The sequence below is a fragment of the Esox lucius genome, chromosome 7, assembly GCF_011004845.1.
Source record: "Esox lucius isolate fEsoLuc1 chromosome 7, fEsoLuc1.pri, whole genome shotgun sequence".
Lineage (NCBI taxonomy): Eukaryota > Metazoa > Chordata > Actinopteri > Esociformes > Esocidae > Esox > Esox lucius.
In genome coordinates, this window is record NC_047575.1 from 26797309 (window position 1) to 26822219 (window position 24911).

Sequence of the window (24911 nt, forward strand, 5' to 3'; positions counted from 1 at the left end):
TTAACAATGCCGGCCCGGCTATAAAACTAGGCTTCAGCCTAGTTCACTTGTTTTAATGTTTTGATAAAAAAATATTTTAAAGGACAAAACTTTCTAAACATATTTATATTAAGCTTAGCTATTAGTTATAAAATACAAGAATAAATTGTTAGCTCAAATTAATAATGATTCTGCGTTGAGGAATATACAGTTCGTATCATATAGTGTACCGAATGGATCATATGAAATGACAAGCAAAACCTGTCACACAATTTGATATAGTGTCACACAATATTTACATAGTTTACATAGTTTCATGCACTTGGCACAAGATTTGGCCTTGTGGTTATGGGCTAGCATCCTAGTAGCATACACACTGCAGCATGGTAACATAGATTTAAAATGATTAATGACATTTGGGATTTGTATGTAAAACGTGTCACACTAGAAGACAGTAGGAAGGGTACTGAAGTCGGAGTGCCAAAATGATTTGATTTATTTTCCTTAGTTTTATTCAAGTTTAGACTTTTGTGAAACAGGCATGCCTGGATCAACAAAACTGCAAAAACATAATATCCCTAAAATAATACAACAATAGGACACATGACATAATACATATAAGAATTACTGACATATTGGATGCCTATTCAGATTAAATCACTATCAGTCTGAAGTAATCAACCAAATTTAAAGCAATCAGATGATACTGATTACTGGCCGAAATATTGGTGCGTCCCTACTAGTTATGTCTATGCTGCATGCCATACCATATATTGGCCTTCATGCTTGTTTTCTGATCTACACCTGTTCTGTTAATTTTGTTTTATTTTCAACTGTTTGAATGTTGCAAATGTGGCACATGAACTTGTGTATGGCAAACATGACTGCAGTTATTTTCTCTCATGGTCACTTGAACTAAATAAATCTTAATTAAGTTATTTTTCAACACAACTTTGGGCAATATATCAGGTAGTACCATGACAGTTCTGTAATGTTAGTCTTAAGTTAGTTAACCAAGTCCATTTTGGTGACTATGCCGTCATGTATTCACGTCCCACATATTGCAACTAGTTGCTTTGTCAGCATGAAAGTGACAACAATCGGAGCTCCCTGTTTTGCCCCCCACCCCATGGTTTCTTTCCTCCACAGTCATTCAATGACAAGTGTAAAAAGAACTTCATCTTTACACGAAAGTTCCCCTTCTACAAGAACAAGGATCTGGGTGAGCAGGAGGGCAGTGATTCAGAACGTAAGTAGGCTTCAACACAACAACAGGAGCACACACTGATACAGGTATACATGGGTGATCCACAGGCGCGTTGTCGAGTTGTGTGCAGGGATACAGTTTTCATTGGAGGCCCCCCTCCTGTTTTTTTCTCTCTCTTTCTCTTTGGCCGAGTGATGGCTTCTGGGAGCTCAGGTCAGGATCATCTTCTCAGTCACTGAGCTGTCACCAGTTGTTCCTCAAATCCGACCCGGGGCCATATCTGTCACAAAGTGGCCCAAAGTTCCCACACATCTGATGATTTGAAAATTCCAGTTAAAGCTTTCAGAACTAAGTGGGATGAGATCCGAAACGGTCCAGGAGCTGATACGGTTCAGGCTGGTCGACTGGTGTCTGCAAATTGTTTGAGCTGAGACAAAAGATCTGAGATGTGCTAACCGATCTGGCCTCTGGGATTTAATCTGTTCCCCTCTTTAATGGCACTGACCTCTTCCTTCCTCCTTCCTGGCATTCCCTTCCCTCTCTCCTTGTCTTTGCTTTCTTGGGACGGCCATGTAGGACATCCCAGGTGTAGGTGACGATGGGTATGGGACCAAGAGCCTGAGTAAGTTGGTTCAGGAATGGTCCTGACTGTCAAGTCAAACAATACTCCCTCACCGCATTTGCATTTTGACTTAGGGGTTTGTGTCCTACCTCTTCATTTCTTAATTTCCTTATTAACTAGTTCTGAACATTTGCATGCTGCAAGTCTCAGGTTGGGTACTTTTGATTGGTGTGGTTTGGTTCACCAAAAATTCTATGCATGACACAAAAAAAAAATATATATAGTATTTTTTTCTCATCTGTTTGTAGTAAATCTCTTTTTTATGTAAGGCCATGGTTATCTGTTTGAATGCAAACAAGGATATTTAAATGTATCCATTTTAGGTCCGCATGCTGATATCTCTTTACAATTTTACTGCCAATTCGATGTAAAAGAATTTATTATTTAACATGCATAATTCATTTTAAATGTTCACTGTAATCTGCATTCCTCTATTTGGGTGTATTTTTGGGGTGAACTCCATTAAGGTTTGCAGTGAAAAACTGCAGCGAAAAGTATGTAGCTCTTTAATCTGTTGGTTATCAAATCGTGCCAGCTATAGTAGTATCTCAGAATGTTTATTATACTTCAAAATAATGGACACCTACCTTTGCTTTCTGCATTTTTTTGCATGACTAATGTTTTGCTGTGTTTTAATCCCCATCCCAGCATCATTGTTCAGATGAATGCAGAGTGATTGAGACTGCATTTGTTACATTTTCTCATTGATATGCAGCTTTCAGTTGCCATATGTATTTTATGTTGCAAACAAAGGACTATGTTGCCAAAGTTGAACAAATATATGGTTTGGTTTATATTGTGTTCAAGGCGAATTGCATTATTGCACATGAACACTACAAAGTAGGCATTTGCTTACAGAAACATGCTAGAATCTGGCAACCTTCCCCAATGGGATCCTGCTAGCTTGTGCTTGGCTCTCCTAGGTTTTGCCACCTGGTTTCAGAAGTCCCCCATTGTAAACAACAGCTTGTTTTTTGGCTTGTTTGTTAAATGGTTTTGTTATACAAATCTTTGGCTGAATCTTTCTGTGAGTGGACAGATGTCATTATATAGATTTTATCAGTGTAATTCCTTTAAACACTTTTTAGTGTTTGTATGTGATAAATATAAAAGGAAACCATTATCTCCAAGAAATGTTCCAAACTGTAATACCAATACTGATCACGGATCTTTGTCTTGGTACTGACAATATTGCAAATAATTTATACAATAGTTTATTTTTATAAATAGGTGTACATGTATCATAAATTTGTAATATATTCTTGGGCGTTTCCTTGGGTTATCCATATCATTTGTGATTTTGTTTTATGCAAGTATAACTGGGTCCAGGTGTCCAAGGGTTGTGCTGATGCATTTAAACTAAAACAGGGCATTTAATGGGTTGAATTAATTCTGGCAAACAGAAAGGACGTTTTTGAGCCCACAATGTGATCATCCTCCGGAGAGTCTCAGTCATGACCTAAATTTGTTTAGCCTATTACAGTGTTTGACAAAAGATACAGATATAATGTCATTTAATTAGAAATACCTCAACAGTATGTGCCTTGACTGTTGGTCAAGTTGACTGGAACTGTAAATTCACTCTGTGGCTCGTATGTATGATAATCCACATAGTCTCCTAATGTGTGGCCACGTTTTCCAAACCAAGGTAAATTAAAATGCATCAAACAGTCAAAATGTCAGTGTTTGTGTTTTGGATAAATTGCCTCCTTAAATGTAAAGTGCAGCAGAGTTGTTGCACCTCATCTAGTATGTTTTTATTTATTTATTTTAAATTTATCAGATGGTTTTATCCAGAGCAACAATATTTATTTGCTGTGGGCTTGAGGATTAAACCAAGCAACTTTTTTGGTCAGGGACCTTTGGCCTCAATCCTTCTCATTAGTTTTCTGTGTTCACAATTCACCGCAAGAGTGTTTTCAATAAAAATGTCTTATTTCCTTCGTCATCCCAATGCCCATTTATTGTGTCATGTGACATATGGCAAAGGGAATAAGCATGAATATGCATGTCCATTTTTGTAACGGTTAGCTGTTTTATAGTAACTATTTTAGTAACTGTTTTGTTTGTTGTTTCTTGTCCCCAGGGAGTCAAGAGGACATGATTCTCTCCTATGAGCCTGTCATTCGACAAGAGAGTGAGTCTTCCTCCAATCTTCTACCAGAGGGGTCCTTGTTAATGCCTGAGCACTTTAGTCATTAAAGCATTAGCTGCTAACACATTGTCACGCTATTTCCATGTGTGTACTGGTACCATATAGGTTTTTAAATGACAGATAGAGGCACTGACAGCTTCTTCAAACTGCTGCCAGGTGTGAGTTATTTCGTCATTTACAGGACATGCTTGTTGAGTTACTAGACATCCAAACCTGTGGCACCTGTGTAAATTGGCTCACAAGGATATAGTGTGTGACAATGGGTAAGCAGCTATTGTGGTGAAATTGCATGCCCACATTTACTCTGCAGAGTAATGCTGAGAGAGCAGTTAGGGTCTAAAATGTTTAAGTCAATTGACAAATGTTCTCTTTCAGTAAATTACGCCAGACCTGTCATAATCCTCGGACCAATGAAGGACCGAATCAATGACGACCTGATATCAGAATTCCCCGACAAATTTGGCTCCTGCGTACCACGTATGTACCTAAATCTTCACAGTGAAACCATGGTGTTGTATGTATCAACTTCTATGAGTAGCTTATAGATGAAAACACAATGGATTTAGGGGGTAGAGAAGACATCTACTCTGAGGCGACTGATATATACAGTTCAGAAATATTTGGACACAGACACAATTTTCATAATTTTGGTTCTGTACGCCACCACAATGGATTTGAAATGAAACAACCGAGATGCAATTGAAGTGCAGACATTCAGCTTTAATTCAAGGGGTTGAACAAAAATATTGTATGAAACGTTTAGGAATTGCAACCATTTTCATACATAGTCCCCTTATTTCAGAGACTTAAATGTAATTGGATAAATTAACACAATCATAAATAAAATGTTTATTTTCAATACTTTGTCGAGAATCCTTTGCCGGCAATGATTGCTTGAAGTCTGGAACACATGGACATCACCAAACGCTGGGTTTCCTCCCATGTGATGCTTTGCCAGGCCTTTACTGCAGCTGTCTTCAGTTGTTGTTTGTTTGTGGGTCTTTCTGTCTTAAGGTTTGTCTTCAACAAGTGAAATGCATGCTCCATCGGGTTGAGATCAGGCAATTGACTCAGCCTTTGCAGAATATTCCAGTTCTTTGCCTTGAAAAACACCTCGGTTGCTTTTGCACTATGTTTTGGGTCATTGTCCATCTGTAAGGTGAAGCGCCATCCAAACAACTTGGCTGAATTTGTCTGAATCTGAGCAGACAATATATCCCTATACACTTCAGAATTCATCCGGCTGCTTCTGTCTTCTGTCACATCATCAATAAACACTAGTGACTCAGTGCCATTGGAAGCCATGCATGCCCATGCCATCACACTGCCTCCACCGTGTTTTACAGATGATGAGGTATGCTTCGGATCATGAGCCGTTCCAAGCCTTCTCCATACTTTTTTCTTCCCATCATTCTGGTACAGGTTTATCTTAGTTTCATCTGTCCTAAGAATGCTGTTCCAGAACTGGGCTGGTTTTTTTAGATTTTTTTTGGCGAAGTCTAATTTGCACCTTGTGGTGAACCCTCTGTATTTGCTCTGGTGAAGTCTTCTCTATATGGTATACTTGGATAATGATATGCCTACCTCCTGGAGAGTGTTCTTCACTGGATGATGTGAAGGTTTTTTTCTTTATAATGGAAAGGATCCTACGATTATCTACCACTGTTCCGTGGACGTCCAGGCCTTTTTGTGTTGCAGAGCAAACTGTTAATTTGGCCACTCATAATGTTCCTGCTATCTCTCTGATGGATAGCCTTTTTTTGCAGCCTGAGTATGGCCTGTTTCACTTGCATTGAGAGTTCTTTGGACCGCAGGTTGTGGGTTCACAACAACAGTTTCCAAATGCGAATGCCACACCTGGAATCAACTCCAGAACTTTTACCTGCTTCATTGATGTATAAATAACGAAGGAATAGCCCACACGTGTCCATGAAACAGCTTTTGAGTCAACTTTCCAATTACTTTTGGTCCACTGAAAAAGAGTGGGCTATGTATTAAAGAGCATTAATTCCTAAACCCTTCCGCCAGTGTTGAAGTGAATATCCTCAAATGAATGCTGAGAGACTGCACTTTAAGCCCACATTCATTATTTCACTGTAACTTGAATATATTCTGGTTTACCGCCAAAATAACAATACTTGTGGCAGTGTCTAATTATTTCTGGTCCTAACCCCAGGATCCCCCAGGATCAGTATATCAGGCTGTCTCAGGTTGGAGACAGTTGAATAGGGCCAGGATCAGTATTTCAGGCTGTGACAGGGTGGAGACAGTTGATAGGGCCAGGATCAGTATTTCAGGCTGTGACAGGGTGGAGACAGTTGATAGGGCCAGGATCAGTATTTCAGGCTGTGACAGGGTGGAGACAGTTGATAGGGCCAGGATCAGTATTTCAGGCTGTGACAGGGTGGAGACAGTTGATAGGGCCAGGATCAGTATTTCAGGCTGTGACAGGGTGGAGACAGTTGATAGGGCCAGGATCAGTATTTCAGGCTGTGACAGGGTGGAGACAGTTGATAGGGCCAGGATCAGTATTTCAGGCTGTGACAGGGTGGAGACAGTTGATAGGGCCAGGATCAGTATATCAGGCTGTGACAGGGTGGAGACAGTTGATAGGGCCAGGATCAGTATATCAGGCTGTGACAGGGTGGAGACAGTTGATAGGGCCAGGATCAGTATTTCAGGCTGTGACAGGGTGGAGACAGTTGATAGGGCCAGGATCAGTATATCAGGCTGTGACAGGGTGGAGACAGTTGATAGGGCCAGGATCAGTATTTCACGCTGTGACAGGGTGCTGACAGTTGCTGCATTGTGATTGTCTCTCCCCGATTGATAACACTGTAGCTATGATATATTCCACTGTCCTGCCAATATGTCATTTTGTTTTTTTACCCATCATTTGTTATGTTGTCATATTCATTATTTTAGGTTGTCTGTTTTGAATATTTCATATTTGATCACATTATGTATAAAGAACCATACACAGTATACAGAATATGGCTCCTTATAAAAACAACTTGCCCAATATATTGTAATGTATCAAAAGTGGAATATATTTTATTATATTTGAGTAAGTTGTCCCTTTAAATCCTCTCAACACCGCTGTGTACTTGATGTCATATTTTATTTTTATTTTGATCATTGTTATTATTATTTATTCTGTTTTTATTTGCTTATCTTTTATTCCATCTATTTTTTAAACCCATTATAAAGCAGCTAACAGTTCAGGGCAATCAGGTAAGTGAGACACTTAGTTGCTGGTACACAGAATATAGTATATAGTGTGAACTAAGTTGTTGATGAAGGCAATGTAGGAAACTGTAGTTAAATATTTTCCATAATTTTGTAAATATTAGAATAGAAGCAGACTGTAGATGCCTTGGAGAATGTTGTGGATCTACAGATTCCTGTGAAATATACAATACATTTATTGACAGGATGGAAAATTGATTGCTTTCTCATAAATTCTATAGTTTTGTTTATTTTACACATTAACTATAACACAAATAAATGCAACTAAAAGCACATTTAGAGTAGCTTATCATAACAACTACATTTGGTATATATTCACCTAACAAACGCCAGAGTTCTGTGTAGTTACACTTCTTTTTTGCAAAATGTATTGGATAATAGAACATGTAGAACAGTTGTGTTTATGTATGAACACTCTAATCCCACTACCTGCCAATATATCTGTAGAAGAGTTGTGTTTATGTATGAACACTCTAATCCCACTACCTGCCAATATATCTGTAGAAGAGTTGTGTTTATGTATGAACACTCTAATCCCACTACCTGCCAATATATCTGTAGAAGAGTTGTGTTTATGTATGAACACTCTAATCCCACTACCTGCCAATATATCTGTAGAAGAGTTGTGTTTATGTATGAACACTCTAATCCCACTATCTGCCTATATATCTGCAAAGTTAGTTTCACAACATTGATAAAGATTGACCTTTCACTGCTATCCATTGAGCTCTCATGGGAGCTGATTTTACGAAGACTAAACACCCTATAAGTTATAATTATAAAATAACGCAAAATAATCATAACCTATGATGATATTAAGATATTAAGGACACAGTTTATAAAATGAGGATCACTATTAACACTGGTTGTCTCTGCAAACTTGTACTTGTGTGTTGATCTTCACATTTAACTTCACATTTAACTTGTGCTTGTGTGTTTATCTTCACATTTAACTTGTGCTTGTGTGTTTGACTTCATGTTTTTCTACCTCTTTTCCTCCTCTACACCAAAGATACTACTCGGTCAAGGCGGGACTATGAGGTCAATGGCCGCGACTACCATTTTGTAATGTCCAGAGAACAGATGGAGCAGGACATCCAAGAGCACAAGTTCATTGAGGCGGGCCAGTACAACGACAATCTTTATGGAACCAGTGTTCAATCGGTCAAATATGTGGCTGAGCGGGTAACTGTCAATGTTGTGACTATGGGGATGAACTCAGTGGCCACCTTTTAGGTACACCTATTTAGATCGGCTAAGACCCCTTTTTTCCCTCAGTACAGCCTTAATTCTTTGTGACTTAGGGCTGGAAACATTCCTTAGGGATTTTGGTCCAAGCTAACTCAAAAGCATCACCAAGTCCCTGAAGTAAGGATCCATGGATTCATATGGTTTATGCCAAATTCTGACCCTCGTGTCAGATGTCGAGATTCGTCAGACCAGGAAACATTTCTCCTTTTTTAGTTGTCCAGTCTTGGTGATCAGGTTCCTACTGTAGCATCATCTTTTAGTTGTGGAACCTGGTGTGGTCCTCTGCTGCTGTAGCCTATCCAAAAGGTTTGACTCAATATGCATAGAGAGTGGTTATTTGAGTATTTTTGGTCTTTCTGTCAGCTTGAACGTCTGGACGTTCTCCTCTGACCTGGTGTTTTTCTCCACAGATCTGCCGCTTACTGGATGTTTTTTGTTTTGTGCACCATTCCCTGTAGACTGTAATGTGTGGAAATCCCAGGAGGTCAGCCTCGTCTGGCACCAAAAATCACCCCACGGTCAGAGTATCTTAGATCAGGCATCTTCCTCCTTCCAATGTTTGACTTAACAACAACTAAACCTCCTGACCATGTGTACATGCTTTTTTTGCTATTTGTTTAAATGACCGTGTGTACCTAATAAAGTGGCCACAGAGTGTAATTTCCTTTATTTTGTGTGTGTGTGTATGTATGTATGTATGTGTGTGTGTATATACACTGTATGCAATTACACAGGAATACATTGTATGTTTGTCATTTATATACATATTTAATGCAGCAGTCATATTTTTAATCAGCAGTGTTTGATTGGGACCCCTGAAGATTGGAGTTGCCCAGTCCTCATCTAAACTATAGCATACTGTAACCTATTCCATTTCTAAACTGTCTATTTGCTCTGTCAGCAGGGTAAACACTGCATACTGGACGTCTCCGGAAATGCCATAAAACGACTACAAGTAGCACAACTCTATCCCATTGCCATCTTCATAAAGCCCCGGTCCATCGATTCCTTAATGTGAGTTGTATAAAAAACCGATTCCATGGCAGCTGTCTAATAGAAGTGTAGCACAGGAACCAACTGACCGCATAAAATTTAGTGCATTTAATGTCATAATTTAATTGAGGAGGGGGCAAATCTGACATTAAGGTGGAAATGGAACTTCACACATCATGTTATCTTAATGAATGTTATTTAGTCAAATAAATTCTAATGTAGTTACTGGATGTGAAACCTGTAGGGCTGGGTTCCCGGAAACAGATCAACCCTTAACTATAAGGCCCTTTCCATTCTTCATCGAGTTTGGTTTACGTTTACGTTTATGTTCTAAGGCCAAGCTGAATTTGTGTCCATGAAACCAGCCCATGTTGTCCCAGGCCTCACAATAAACCTCTGTTTCCAGGGATATGAATAAGAGGTTAACAGAAGAACAGGCCAGGAAAACATTTGACCGGGCAATAAAGCTGGAGCAGGAGTTTGGCGAGTTTTTCACAGGTATAGTATAAATTCTATTGTGCTGTAATTTAAACCAGGGTCCAGGCTCTGTTCTAGAAGCACCAGTTCCTCTGTGTTCAGAGGACACTTTTGGTATTATGTTTAGATGAATCAAGCCGAAAGGACAACTTCTGTAGGCTGCTCCATTGTAAGGGCATTTCTAAGTATATCTTTTTTTCCTCCATCTCTCAGCAAGCCCAAGATAGTAAAATATATATTTAACAAATGTCTCCCATGTTTCTGCTCATGTTGTGCTTCAGGGCACAATGAGTGTGTATGCCATATGGATTCTGGCAGACAGACAAAGCAGATGTCAGCCTTCTCAAATTGGGGTATTCAAGCATTGTGCTCATGTGTAGCTCCTCAAACTCTTATTCAGGTGAAAGTGGCAGGCTTGGGTGCTGATATCGACAGCGATAAAGTGATGGTGTCAGAGCTTCACAGCACTGTATAGGTTTCACTGACAAGGGTGATTAGCCAATCTGCATTCTTTGTGGCTTAGACATAGAAGTTGTTCAGGGTCCTGTTGGTTTAAGACTTAATGAAAAGGTATTGCTTGTCAAGCTCTAGCTGGGAGAACAACCCATTGCTCATATATAATCCTCAACGTTGCATCTGTGTCTCCATCAAACACTTGTCCTGTGTTGTACCTAACCCAAATGTTCCCGAAATATAATTATCAGTCGACTGTTATAGTATATTCATATATATACTGTACTTGAACAATCCTGCACATACTTATATTATTCCTTATATTTAGCCACAGCAGTTTAGGTTCACGAAGACAAGGAATCACAAGCCACTATTTCTGTCCATTTATCGTATCCCTAGCATCACTAGTATGTAAAACAAACAAAAATGTCCTTTGTGATGGACAATGAGCCAATGTATTGTCTTTCTGTTACTTCTGAAAGTACTTGAAGAATGGTTAAATGTGCATGTACTGACTGTCTTCCCCCGAATGTTTGCAGCCCTGGTTCAAGGAGACACCTTAGAGGACATTTATAACCAGTGCAAAATGGTTATAGAGGAGCATTCAGGACCCTACATCTGGATCCCATCAAAGGAGAAATTATGAGAACACAACAGGGCAGGGAGATTGGACTGCTAGAAACTCAAAATACTTTGTAAAATATGATTGACATTATATTGTTCATAGTTATAGCCATTAATATGATTTTGTTATTGTTTCCTTTATTCACTTTCCATATGAATGTTCCTGAATGTACACCACAAAGTTTAAGAAACATTTTTGGCTTGGACTGTTTGTATATTTAATGGTTTTTACTTTAAACAAAATGCTACAGAAATGAAATAAACACGGGCATGTGTTTACAGCGACACTGTGTGGAATTTGAAATGAATATTTGAAGATGACAGATACAGGAAAAACAGATGAGTCATTGCCACTAAAACGAATGAGGGGAAGGATATAACATCAGCTTCTTTTGCTTCTCTGCTCAACAGCTAGCACTTTGTGTCTATCGACGCTCACTTACATCAGTAGTTGACATTTTGTGACTTTAGCATCTATGCACTCACATGGCCCATGGACGCAGTTCAACGTAGTCCTCGTATTTTTACATTGTTATTTTTTAAATGTATTTCATTATGTGGTAAATCCAGATTTGTCTGAAATTGTTTTATTTGAATTAGAATTCTCGTCAACTGTATTGTGTTTATTTATTTTTTTGATTCTTCCTTAAAAATACAATTATTGTTAAGATGCTTTGATTCGAATGAAGAATTAAGGAATACATCTCCATGTGGATGTAGGAAATGTGACACTATATTTTGGTATTTATACTGAGAGGGCACAAGAGTACAGACAGAATTTATAATGAAGATACGTATATATTACTTTGATAAAAAAAAAAACCTCATCTTTAACATAGTGTGCTGTGTTAGGTTCGATGGTGGGGTTAATGGAAACCTGTTAATATATGAGGGTTAATGGAAACCTACTTCATGTCCCTAGCTCTGGGAAGACAGATACATGCACTGTGGTATGCCTGGAAGTATAAGGTTGTATTTGTAAAGCATTGTAATGCAGAGAATTGTTTCCTGAATGGCAAAATAGCAATTTTTCTCAAAGTAATTCAGTAATGTCATCTTTGATGGATTACAAATCCCTTTGCTGTGTGGTGTGCATTTTATGCCATTTGCCATCCCCATCCCCAGAATGTTAGGCTTTAGTTTTCCCTAACTAGCTGACAGAACCACCCATTTAGGTTCTCTTCCTGCTTGAAAGGTTATAGCCAGAACGCTCACAATTTGCACATTTTATCAGCAATTTATTTTTCTGGCTGTTTCTGATCACTGTATTTTTCTTAAAAACATTGCTGTTTGTGTCCTTATTCGTGCATTTATCAAGCCTTTATAACAGCTTTTTAACACCTTAAAACAAAAGCTTTAATAAACCATATATTTGATAAGCTGCAATAAGTAATTATAGTTATGAGTATGGTCATAAGTTATAAAACTTTAATGGGTGTTATAGACCTGTTTTCAGCTGTTAATGACTACTATTACAGTCATGTTATTACATGCAACAGCTATAGCAAACACAAATATTTTTACCTTTAATGGAATGATGGCCGTAACAACCATGGTATATGCTCTTATAGTTAATAAGCCGTTGATTTGAAAGTATCGCAAAACCATTTGGGATCTACTCTCCACTGTGTTCTCATGGAGGGGGAATTGAATTTATACATAATACACATGTGAATTGGACAAATGCAAGCACCCACCTATTAGTAGTAATATAAGAATAATATAAGAACCCCTTAGCCATGGTATATTGACCATTTACCACACAGCCTTGTGCCTTATTGCTCAAATACAGCTCTTACAACAGCTTTATGAACGCATAAGGACACGCACAGTGAAATGTTCATTGTTTCCTTACATTAATGTCCAATAATTCAAAGTATTGTAATGTCCACCACATTATGTTGGTTAAACATTGACATGTGTTGCTGTTGTCTCTTTCAGGTTTGTGCTTTTTTTTTTTCATCGCTGCTAGCTTGGGGCAGTTGTAACTGTTAGTTACTGTGACCCTGAGCCAGGTACCCAACTGATGATGGAATTTTGACTTTAAAGTCCCATTGCAGTCTTTGTAATTTTCATCAGTGCATGTCTAATAAATCATTGTGTATATTGGATTAAAATAATTCCAAAATATATTTTTAATCACTGAACCTCATCATTGGTCTCTGAAATGCTCATCCTAATCACACTAAAAACTAATTTGAGGAAGTTTTAATACACTGCGCTTATTGGCTGATAAAATGTTCTAGAGCCAACCCTCTTATCCAGATAACCAGTCACTGGTTTAATTAATAAACAAATCACAATTGAAACATCACAAAGTAGGCCAAATTTCCCCACCCCAGCCAAAGAAGCTGAAATTTCAGTAATTTGTTTTAACAGCTTTTACACAAAAAGGCCATTACAATAACTTTCCAAACTGTGTTATCATACAAGACTGTTATTAAAACCTCATAGTGTAGAATAAGAAATCACATTTTTGACTGCACTGGGTCTTTAAGATTTTATGAATTCTAATACATTTGTTATACTGTAGGCCTACAACTAATGACTTTAACCTAAAATCGGGTCTTGTAGAGTTCATATGAAATCCAACTAAATTGTATTCACTGGAAAGGAACTGGTATGTACAAATGGTACATACCAGACTCATCGTACTATACAAAAAGTTGGCTGGAATATAAATAGAAGCATGGACACATTCTCAGTACAAAAACATACAAATCAAATAAATACATCAACAGTTTTTAGATATTGGCAAAAGCTAGAAGATCCTCTCAGATTTAAGAGTGTTCTGCCTAAGCCTGGAGGTTAGGGGTGTTATACTGATCACTTGTGTATGTGTTACGTTAAAAGTTTTTTCAGTCCTTATTATTAATAATATTGTAATTATTAAGGGGTTTGGTGCTTTCTACACTGATCTTCCCACAGACTCTTATTGTCCTTTTCAGTGGGTTCTGACATGGTCCCTAAAGCACTGAAACGGATCATATTAAAGGTGACCGATTCTCTCTAAAGCATTTATGAAATGCTTGGAGGGTTGATTGCTGTAAATTAAACTTCCTCGATGTCTGTTGGAAAAACAGGCGTTGTTGATATTTTCAGTGAATGTTTTCTGTGTTTCCATTGCCAGAGTGCTTGTCAATAGTTGTTCATATGAATTTGTGGTCCGCCACTTGCTAAACGTTCTGTCTGTTAATATCAAGTACAGGGATGGAAGATTTATCCACACTGCATTTAAAGTGGTGCTTTCAGGTCAAGGTAGTTCTGCCTACAACACAATGAAAACCCGTCAAATGCAATATCATTACATACGTTTATGAACGTTTATGATTTAGAAAGAATGTTTTCCGAATTAAATGTTGATTGTTTTTTGTGTATCTTTGGCCCCATCACATGTTGCACTTAACCCTGACACAAGGGCAAATGTCATGTCCAGACTTAATGGATTAAAACCAATAGTGGATAGACAAAGTTAAAGAGCAACGTTCACAGGTTAACAGAGCCTGCATTCACTGCCAATATCAGCTCTATCTGGAACTCGAGGAGTGGCTCTAGGGTTAGAGGACATATTGCTTTATATTCCTCATTATAGCACCTGTGGTTTTCTAAATCCCAAATGGGCCCCTCCCTCACTCCATTCGGCCCTCCGTTCGCACGTGTCCAAAAGCTGTGGGAGTGAAAATGAGCCAGGGTGGGTTCAAAATAGCAGCCTCCACAAAAGGAAGTGAAATCCCATAAGACGCTACATTATTTTTGAGCTTGTGGAAGTTCATACGCATGGATAGATGTGTCAAATGATATAACACATCACATCATATCTGGACGGTTGACACATACAAAATACCTCATAAATGAAATGGTCAAGGGTTAAAATGGTTTCTTCCAAAACAATAGGATAATTTGTAGATTTCAATATCATGACTGTTTTAATTAAAAGTGGACTATGCAATATTATAGTCACGTCCCCCCCCTAGTACATTTATTAGTGCCACACGTGACTGTGTAGTGCATAGGATTGTGATTCACGACGTGCCTTGACTACATTACCTGATACCTAACTCAAACCAGGCCAATTCATCATTTGATCATGACTTAAACCAAGTCAATAAAGTGGTTGATGCCCTGATGACCTGTATCCTACTCCACGTAAAAATGTATGAATTTAATAGAGAAATATTGAGAATCAGTCCATGTTAACTGAAGGAACTGGTCAGGTGCAAATATTCTTCAGGTAAACAGTTTATGCAATCCCCCCCACTCAAATCAACAGATGAGACAGACCACAATTGGATAGAAGAAGCAGCTGTATTTTACCAGAAAGGCATCTCCAATCCAGAGGGTTTACGGCGTTTTCTGTCACACAACATTTCAGTGTAAAAATCCTTCTAATAGAAAAATCACCTTCAATAAATCCAAAATAACAATTATAATTTATCAAAAAAATAAATCAAACATACCTTCAATTACCACATTATTTCCAATGGAAATAGAAAAAACATATGCATATTTTTCTTTTTTTAAGTAGCATTATTTCTTTTGCTTAAAAACAAATCTATGATTGTATGAGTGATTAGGATACAAGGCAGAGGTGCATTAGCAAAGATTGGCATTTCTGTTGGAGGCCACAGAGGCAGCTAATGTAATAGGTATTAAGTGTCTTTAGAAGATCATACAGTCAAGTAGGAGTCCCTGGACTGCACAGTGATATGTAGCAGTTACCTGCACTGCAGCGGAATCATACCAGGTACAGTCCACAACCCAACCCTCCCCTTCGCTGCGCTTTTGTTTGTGGCGACTAGAGGAGTAGGCAGTGTTAGGAGCGTAGAAAATGTATTTCCAAACAGGCATGGTTCTTCATGTCATTGGGAAATGGATATGGTCCGCAGCTATCTAGAAGTGCTGCACGGTGGGGAGCTACAAAATGTCACAGACATTGGAGTGCTTATAAATGCATTCTTCATTCTTAAATAGCTACACGTGAAATCAATTGAAAGCAATTGTTCATTTTGTTTAAAGGATGATATCCACTGATATCATTCTGATTCTGTGTCTGACAAACTCTCACCAACCCAAATCAACCTTGGGAAGATCTGAATGGATAGGATGGCGTTAGGCTTTGGTTTTTCTGTGTATATTTTAAAGGAATGTTAGCACCTTCGGTACACTGCCTGGAATCGCTGCGTTAGTCAATGTTTTACACCAGGGCTGTTTTGTCATCTCATTAGCCAGCACAATACTTTAGCGGCATAAGGGAGGGCATTTTTTTGGAGGGCAATCCTAATTAGGCATTAATGATTGGCTCTTTCATTGCCCCTCCTGGATGGCTATTGAACATTTCTGAGGGCACCACCATGAGTTCTATTCAGAACCACTTTTTGGTTCCTTGGCTGTCAATTACATTTTCTGTGAGGGACATTTTGGGGCAATTCTTTAACATTCACCTAATCAATTGGTCTGAAATGGCTAGCTGCTAGCTTTCCTCAACCGGCCAATCAAGGACAGAGAGCCATGATGTCGGGGCAGAGCAAACAGTCAAGTAAATCAACCCACTTTAAACAGTATACAACTTAATTTGCCCCTGATTAAATCACCTTTATTCTACAGGCAAACTGGAACATTAGAGATAGTAAACCATCCAACTGCTTGTTCAAGTCCCATATGCATTAATTGATTGTAGCAAGGGCTCCATCTGGTGACTGTGCCCATAGTAGACTAGGCCCTGTTTATTAGGGACATAACCCTATTCTCCTTATCAAAGAACAGGCTTATGACAACAATCTTAATGATGACTGCATTTGTCAGTCCACATGGCAAAGTTAAAATTAACATTCAAACACATGCCCCCAAGTGGTGAACACACTTCAGGATCTAGGCATTTTACAGTGTGAGCCAATTACCCTGACATAGCTATCCAGACACAGCTTATATAGTCAGGATAAAGGATGCTTTAGTGAGAAAGTGTTGGAACTACATAAATGACTTATGGGCAGATAAGGATTTTTTGTTCTTAGATGTAATTATCTGCTTCAGCTGGCCAACCTCTTAACATTGTGGCACATTTTACCATGTTGATGTATGAGAAAAGCTAGTTGTTAATCATTTCAGACCGATTGTTTTCAACCATGGTTTAAAAAGAAAAAAAGTATGGTTTATTTGTATTTGTCTTGTAGTACCATACTGTACAATTGCTACAGTTGGATCTGTTGGGTGCCCCAGGTGTGAAGAGATTTACCCGTATTTTGAAGTTATTCCTTTCCTATTAGAGGAAATTCATGGTTCTACCGCTGAGACTGACGCAGGCAGCTCATACATATTAATGAACTGTGAACGACAAAACAGAGGTCAAGGTGCCTAGCTAGCAGCTACAATAAACTAGCTAATGAAAAGTTATGTGAGAACCATTTCAGTCAAACAGGCAAAATGTCTAGGTGTAATGGATTATCTTAATTGGATCTCAAATATAAAATAGGTTCCGGTAATATTGATAGCCTAGGTAAGGACCAGTGGTTTGGCAGTCAGTCGTGACTTGTGAAGAGGAAAATGCTGCAGATGTTTCTGATGAATAAACAATTTAAATAAAACATTGCCCTGAAACTAAACATATTCCAAAGGCTATTTGTATGTCATTTTATAGGAGAAACAAAAAGCACTCTCAAAGAAACACATTTGGATTTCCCCATTCAAGCCTGAGTATACCACTTTGACTTAAACAATGGTTTCTTACTTCAGGCATTGTACTACATTGAAACAGTGGAATGTTCTAAAATGTGCAAACTCCACCCACCTGGGGCACCGACTCATTTAAAACAATTCATCAAATAGGACATGATTAACATGGTAATGGCTACAACTGGGCTATGACCGCAATGGTATTTTTCATATTGCTTCCACCAATACAATTCCATCACATCTTCATCAGTGAATTAAGAACGCAGAGGTTGTAGGGCAGAGGGGATCATTTCAAAATGGGCCCCTTTCTTATCCATAGGCGGCCTGCCGGGTTCCATGCTAAGGAAAAGTGGGCATGTTGACTGGAAAAACACCTGGGCTCATATCCACAAATCATCTCAGGAGTATGGAGCTTTCCATATAATTCACTATTATTTTAAAAGGCTGAATTGATACTAGCTTTCCTAATCTAAGATGCTTAGTAGATATAAGCCACAGTGTACTATTTGATATGCTTCTGCGAATCCCTGAGGTAAAATAAATCAGATATGAGGTGTAGCAAGAGCTGAGGGGGTATGGCAACCCTGATTGCTTATACGGTATAAGAACAGGTACAAATCTAGGACAAGCTTTCTCTCTCCAATCCTGACCTATATCCTTTGTGGTAAAGGTGTAAAACAAATCAGTATCACTGCACCCTCTGCAGAGTCCCCAGAAAAAGGAAACATCTGGTTTTAGAGGACTGTGGGCATCATCAACCTAGCTTGTTTCCTTCTGAAAACTGGATGTTGGAACTGCTCAGGCGTCTCCCTGCTACGTTAGGGTACATCCTGGGGCAACATCACCCTACTTCTGTTAGGGATGGACAGATATTTAACTAGGATATCTCCCTTATTGTTGTGAGCTGGGATTTGGAGTTCCCTATGCCCTGGTTGCTCCTGGGTAGCACAGAGACCACATAAAAAGAAGAGTCCTCAGATCTGATCTTCCTGATTCACAGCGCCTCACTGTGGCTAACAACTACAGCTTGTTACAAAAATATACAAAAAAAACAGTCTTCAGCCGCAGCAAACGTTTCTCCACAGTTGGCGTGACGCTTTGAAATGTACTAAACCGTTTGAAATGAGTTGTGTTTGAAATGGTATTCCCTGAATTCTCTGAATAAGTGAAGCGTAAGGCCAGACATTGGTAAGATGTGGGAGGTGACTTGCACAGTGGGGAGAGAGTGACGTAGTCATGGATGCCAGGGCAGGATGGGGATAAAACAGAGCTCTAGGAACCATGAGAAAGACAAACAAGAAGAATAATGGCATATAGCACACATTAAAGTGTGTGCTAAATGTACAGAGAGTGTGTGTGTGTGTGTGTGTGTGTGTGTACACATGTATGTACTGAATGGAATCGATAAGATTGAAAAATTGAGACAGGGCAGGAAAGATACGGGCCATCCAACACTCCATATGCTCATATCTCCCATCTTCTGCCAGATGCCAGTATGGAGAAAAACACTAAACCGGGCCTCTTCTCTGCAGCTCCTGGATGAATGCTGAAAGAACACGGGAGGAATTCGTGAAAAAGAGGGCCCGGATCACTCAGACCTTGTTCTATCAAGTTGTCATAATGTATGATTGGTAATAAGATAAGAATTGCCACTAATATTAAAACCATTAGAGGTATTTCTAAATAACGGGTGCACGATGTTTCTGAGCATCAGAGTGCGGATGCAGCTAGTAGTCACCTCCGATAATTTCATCTTTCACTTTATGGAGCTCCTTTCTCACTTCCTCGAGAATGTCCTAAACAGACAAATCATATAAACATCACTGTCAGCATCACTTCCAAAACAAGAACCCCTCAGTTAACCTTAATAGAATTATCGGACAATGAATTTCTGCCTGTATGGGAGTAATGACCGTTGTGTTGTCCACACTAGATGCCACTTATCCTTCAAAAACAACACATAGGTCAATGGGGGAGCTCACTTGTTTGATTCTCTCCATCTCTGTTGTCTCTTCATTCCCGGTGCTGTCTATGGTGCTGTTCACCGCTTTCACTCTGAGAGACAGACAGGCAGACAGACAGGCAGACAGAGAGGACAATGGGGGGGGGGGGGCACACAGAGAGGATACGACGGGGGACACACAGAGAGGACGACGGGGGACACACAGAGAGGACGACGGGGGACACACAGAGAGGACGACGGGGGACACACAGAGAGGACGACGGGGGACACACAGAGAGGACGACGGGGGACACACAGAGAGGATGACGGGGGACACACAGAGAGGACGACGGGGGACACACAGAGAGGAGGAAAGTAATGGGAGGTGAGAGAAAGAGAGAAGGAAAATAAGGGGACACAGAGGGAGAGAGAGATACAAGAAGAATAAAGAATCAGTGATCTGGACTGGGACGGGCAGAGACGGACAGAAGATCGAATGATACAAAGAATATAGATGCTCAGTTTGGACAAAAGTGGTGGGTTGGTGCACTGGAATAGCAACATATGCAAATCTAGACAGGAGCTGCAGTTCAACCATCTTGTCACCGTGGTAACAGCAGAAGTGCCACACAAAGCTGCAGGCTAATGAGTGATGGCAGATCCCCTACATTGAAACTAAGGTATTTTCAATGGTCTGAATCAATAAGGTTTTTTTTTTTTATATTGGAAGTTTAAACCATTTCCATAGATTAACTTGGCTACATTCATCCAGCTGTAATGGGTTTGTTCAAATCAAGCACTACACCAGATTTTACTTTGTCACTCTGGTATTTAGTTAAACAAGTTTATTTCCTAATCTGAGGGGCTGTCAGAGAAAATAAAGATAAGTAGTCTCAGAGCAAGGCAGTCCCCTAACTTTGCCCTCTGATTTGTCTTTCCCTAGACTGGTTAGAAGGTTAGTTATTTCTGGGCTGGGCCCTAGACTAGGGCCTGTTATTAGAAGGAGAAACGCTAGCAGAAACACTTAGAAAAGATCATAGCGAAGATGGGCTCAGTGTGCAAAGCTGCAGCAGAAATCTAGATTGGGACTCTCTCTTAGTTTTGCTATGATACTTTTTTTTTAATCCTAGCAATACCGAAAAGACATACAGAGAGCATCAAACACACGGCCAGGCCTTGAAGGACTCAAGAGTGCAAATTATTTTGTTTGCCTTAGCATTAAAACAATCGAACCATTCAGCCATCTGTGGATACATTAAGACATGTTAGTGCCAGGGCAAAGTTCAAAGGGGAACACAGTCTTGTGTCTTGCTCAGTTGCTTGGCACAAAAGCGCACGGGCGGCAGAGTGCTGCTGGCAGCTAGCGGGACATTCCAGGGTGAAGTTGCACTGAGGTCCAGATCTAGGATCAGCTTCCCCTCTCAGATTCAAACATTGGCCATTAGTAGTGGAAAAGTAAAACTGACCCCAAATCTGCATCTGAACTCTAGAGGCAACTTCACCCCTATACCTGGACTGGCTGAGAAGCTGCAGAGACTTGGAGTCTTGCATAGCGGCCCAGGGATCAGACCACAGGGTGGGATTTATACCTGGACACCCGGGCAGAGGGTGGAGAAGGGGGGGCCGGAGGAAGGGCAGGGGAGGTGGTGGTGGGGCTGCTCTCTTGCAACTGGGTCTTGTTGGAGTTAGTCCTGATTGAGACATGCAATATTCTCTCTCAAACACAAAACAAGCTCTTTCGTTAGTGATGCCAGAGAGATGGGATGATGAGAGATGAGGAGATCCACGAGGGGAAATAATAAACCAAAAACATTAGACATGAGGGGAACCAGAGATAAGGGGCTCTGCAGGGGGAAATAGTAAAACTAAAACATTAGACATGAGGGGAACCAGAGATAAGGGGCTCTGCAGGGGGAAATAGTAAAACTAAAACATTAGACATGAGGGGAACCAGAGATAAGGGGCTCTGCAGGGGGAAATAGTAAAACTAAAACATTAGAGATGTGGGGAACCAGAGATAAGGGGCTCTGCAGGGGGAAATAGTAAAACTAAAACATTAGACATGAGGGGAACCAGAGATAAGGGGCTCTGCAGGGGGAAATAGTAAAACTAAAACATTAGACATGAGGGAAACCAGAGATAAGGGGCTCTGCAGGGGGAAATAGTAAAACTAAAACATTAGAGATGTGGGGAACCAGAGATAAGGGGCTCTGCAGGGGGAAATAGTAAAACTAAAACATTAGACATGAGGGGAACCAGAGATAAGGGGCTCTGCAGAGGGAAATAGTAAAACTAAAACATTAGAGATGTGGGCAGCAGGGGATGTGACTGCAACTTCCTGAACCTCAGGTATGGTGTATACAATGCTGACATCCATGGTGAGTCTCCTACCTTGGCATTGTGGCTGATTTCTCCCATGGCCTCCTGGTAGAGTCTGTCATGGCAAAGACATCATGAAAATGATCAAATACAGAAATATGTAGCTACATAAAATGTAGATAACACTTCAATACAAGATATAAGGCCAATTTGTGCTTCATAGCTCAAGACAAGTAGAGTTATGATCAGTGGGGTGTTCCCAAAAGCAGGATCTCTAACTGATAAGCTGTCAAACACATCCCTTGATTTTTTTTCCCAAAATTTGAAACACAACACATTTGTTTCTGCCCCCATATATCATGAGCTGAACCCAAAGATCTAAGACTTTCTCTATTTACACAAAAGGCCTATTTCTCTCAAATATTGTTCACAAAAGTGTCTAAATATGTGTTAGTGAGCACTTCTACTTTGCCGAGAAAATCCATCCACCTCACAGGAGTGGCACATCAAGATGCTGATAAGACAGCATGGTTATTGCACAGGTGTGCCTTAGGCTGGCCACAATAAAAGGCCACTCTGAAATGTGCAGTTTCACTGTATTGGAGGGGTCCGGGGGGTCCGAAAACCAGTCAGTAACTGATGTGACCACCATTTGCCTCACGAAGTGCAACACATCTTCGCATAGAGTTGATCAGGTTGTTGATTGTGGAATGTTGATCCACTGTTCTTCAATGGCTGTGCGAAGTTGCTGGATACTGGCAGGACCTGGAACACGCAGTCATATAAGCCAAAGCCTTTTGTTGTGGCCAGCCTAAGGCACACCTGTGCAATAATCATGCTGTCTAATCAGCGTCTTGATATGCCACACCTGTGAGGTGGATGGATTATCTTGGCACAGGAAACGTGCTCACTAACACAGATTCAGACAGATTTGTGAACAATATTTGAGAGAAATAGGCCTTTTGTGTACATAGAGTAAGTCTTAGATCTTTGAGTTCAGCTCATGATAAATAGGGGCAAAAACAAATGTGTTGTGTTTCTAATTTTGTTCAGTGTATGTTATTTCAGACTTTTGGGGCCAGTCAGAGGTATACGTTGTTGATCCTGCTTTCTGGAACAGCCCGCAATGCAAAGACAAATCCAAAAAGACTAAACGTCAGCAGCTCTACTCACCAGCTTGGCCTGAGGACTTTGAGGAGTCTTCCTAAAAGCACAAAGAACCAAAATTAGACTGTTCCATCCCTTTCCCCTTGCAAATATAACACACATTTTTAAACGGATCATTCAGATTTTGGCAAAGACCCCCTTTATTTACTTTGCCAGGCTCAGATTAGCTCATGGATACCATAGACCGCCAACCGTTACCCTAAAGCTAGTTAGCACTTGCCCTAGTTTTAAACTGCAAAGAGATAAAAATATTCACTACAAATTAATCAGATTTTCCCAATGTAGGTGAAGGTCCTGTTTGCCAACATCCAAACATATCCCTTCAAGGATTTATGAGAGGAGGATTCTCTACATTAATATTTGAGACTCACGTTGTTGGGCTCCTCCTTCTTTGCACCTGGATTGTCTGCCATTTTCTTCCTGCACACGCACAAACAACGAAGACATGGTCAAGTCTCACACAATGAAGACACGGTCAAGTCTCACACAATGAAGACACGGTCAAGTCTCACACAACGAAGACACGGTCAAGTCTCACACAACGAAGACACGGTCAAGTCTCACACAACGAAGACACGGTCAAGTCTCACACAACGAAGACACGGCCAAGTCTCTCACCACTTTGACGCCACACTGAATGTATTTGCATATGTTACATCTTGATAGTGTTTGGGAAATATAATTATCCATGGCTGATTAATATGCATTCATGTGCTAAACCACATCCAAATTCAAATTCATTGGTATTTATACAGGCCTGTGTTATACAATTGTGAAATAAATTATTCCATAGATGCGAAATAGAAGTTTCTCCACAATGCAGTGAGGAGCTCTTAGCCATGGTATATTGACCATGTATCATACCCATGGTGCCTTATCACTAAATTTGATTACAGTAATGTTTTTGTACTGTCAAATGGATTACTATAAAATGTATTGCAGTATCTCATTGCCAATACGTTTTTAACAATTTTACAGAAAAGGTTACATACACATCCACTATGCATAAACAGTGGACATACAGTGCCTTCGGAAAGTATTCTGAAACCGAACAGGCACAGAAAGTATTCACTTTCTCCACATCATGTTATAGACTGAATTTATAATTGATTCAAATGTTTGTTTTGCCATCAATCTACACATCTTTATCCTGACCATTTTCCCAGTCCATGTTACTGAGAAGCATCCCCGTAGCATGATGCTCCCACCACCATGCTTCAATGTAGGGATGACAATAGCCAGATGAGCGATACCTTGTTTTCACCAGACAGCGTGCTTGTCAATCAGGCCAAATAGTTAAGTTTTGGTGTCATCAGATGGTCTCATCAGTCCTTCACTCAGCATGTCATATGGGTTTTCCTTTTGACAGGCTTTCCCATTTCTACAGAGAAAGTCGGAAGCTCCGTTACCTTGCCCAAAAATTATTGGCCACCTCCCAGACCAAGGTTCTTCTTGCTCAGTCACTTGGTTTGTCCAGACCGGCTCTAGAACATCTCTTTGGGGTTCCAAAATTAATGGATCCTACAGCGCTGCTGAGAACTTTCAATGCTTCAACACTTTCAGCGTGACCTTCCCTAGGTCTACACTTTGACACAATTCTATCTCAGAGGCCTATGGAGAGTTCCTTGGACTTCACGGATTTGTTGTTGCTCTGACGTTCACTGTGAAGTGTTGGATATTATAGACAGGCGTGTGCCTTTACAAATCATACACAAACAATTGAATTTGTCACACCTGGATTCCAATCAAGTTCAAGAGACATTTCAATGATGATCAAAGGACAGGCTGCATCTCAGTTCAATTT

At 39.9% G+C, this 24911-nt stretch overlaps 2 protein-coding genes across 17 annotated transcripts in view; one reads left to right on the forward strand and one right to left on the reverse strand.

Moving 5' to 3' along the window:
- The window catches only part of dlg2 (discs, large homolog 2 (Drosophila)), a 262715-nt gene extending 248334 nt beyond the window's left edge, over window positions 1-14381 (forward strand). For 4 of the 15 annotated variants that reach the window (XM_020048218.3, XM_020048221.3, XM_034293221.1 and 1 more), the window contains 7 exons: window positions 1763-1808; window positions 3895-3945; window positions 4339-4440; window positions 8225-8397; window positions 9368-9477; window positions 9863-9954; window positions 10926-14381. In XM_020048218.3, the coding sequence (XP_019903777.1) occupies window positions 1763-1808; window positions 3895-3945; window positions 4339-4440; window positions 8225-8397; window positions 9368-9477; window positions 9863-9954; window positions 10926-11032 (681 nt within the window). In that variant the 3' untranslated portion in view covers window positions 11033-14381. Of the gene's footprint in view, window positions 1-1128; window positions 1229-1762; window positions 1809-3894; window positions 3946-4338; window positions 4441-7173; window positions 7198-8224; window positions 8398-9364; window positions 9478-9862; window positions 9955-10925 lie in introns of those variants that run through there. The other 11 variants (XM_034293215.1, XM_034293217.1, XM_034293219.1 and 8 more) reach the window with 7 other exon arrangements.
- Window positions 14382-15296: 915 nt separating this feature from the next.
- LOC105011030 (vasodilator-stimulated phosphoprotein) overlaps window positions 15297-24911 on the reverse strand; it is a 30078-nt gene continuing 20463 nt past the window's right edge. Inside the window, exons 7-13 of one of the 2 annotated variants that reach the window (XM_013134490.4) lie at window positions 23479-23527; window positions 23114-23144; window positions 22013-22055; window positions 21211-21312; window positions 19662-19734; window positions 19418-19475; window positions 15297-19225 (exon numbers count right to left, since the gene is read on the reverse strand). In XM_013134490.4, the coding sequence (XP_012989944.3) occupies window positions 19188-19225; window positions 19418-19475; window positions 19662-19734; window positions 21211-21312; window positions 22013-22055; window positions 23114-23144; window positions 23479-23527 (394 nt within the window). In that variant the 3' untranslated portion in view covers window positions 15297-19187. The remainder of the gene's footprint in view (window positions 19226-19417; window positions 19476-19661; window positions 19735-21210; window positions 21313-22012; window positions 22056-23113; window positions 23145-23478; window positions 23528-24911) is intronic. The other variant, XM_013134491.4, reaches the window with a different exon arrangement.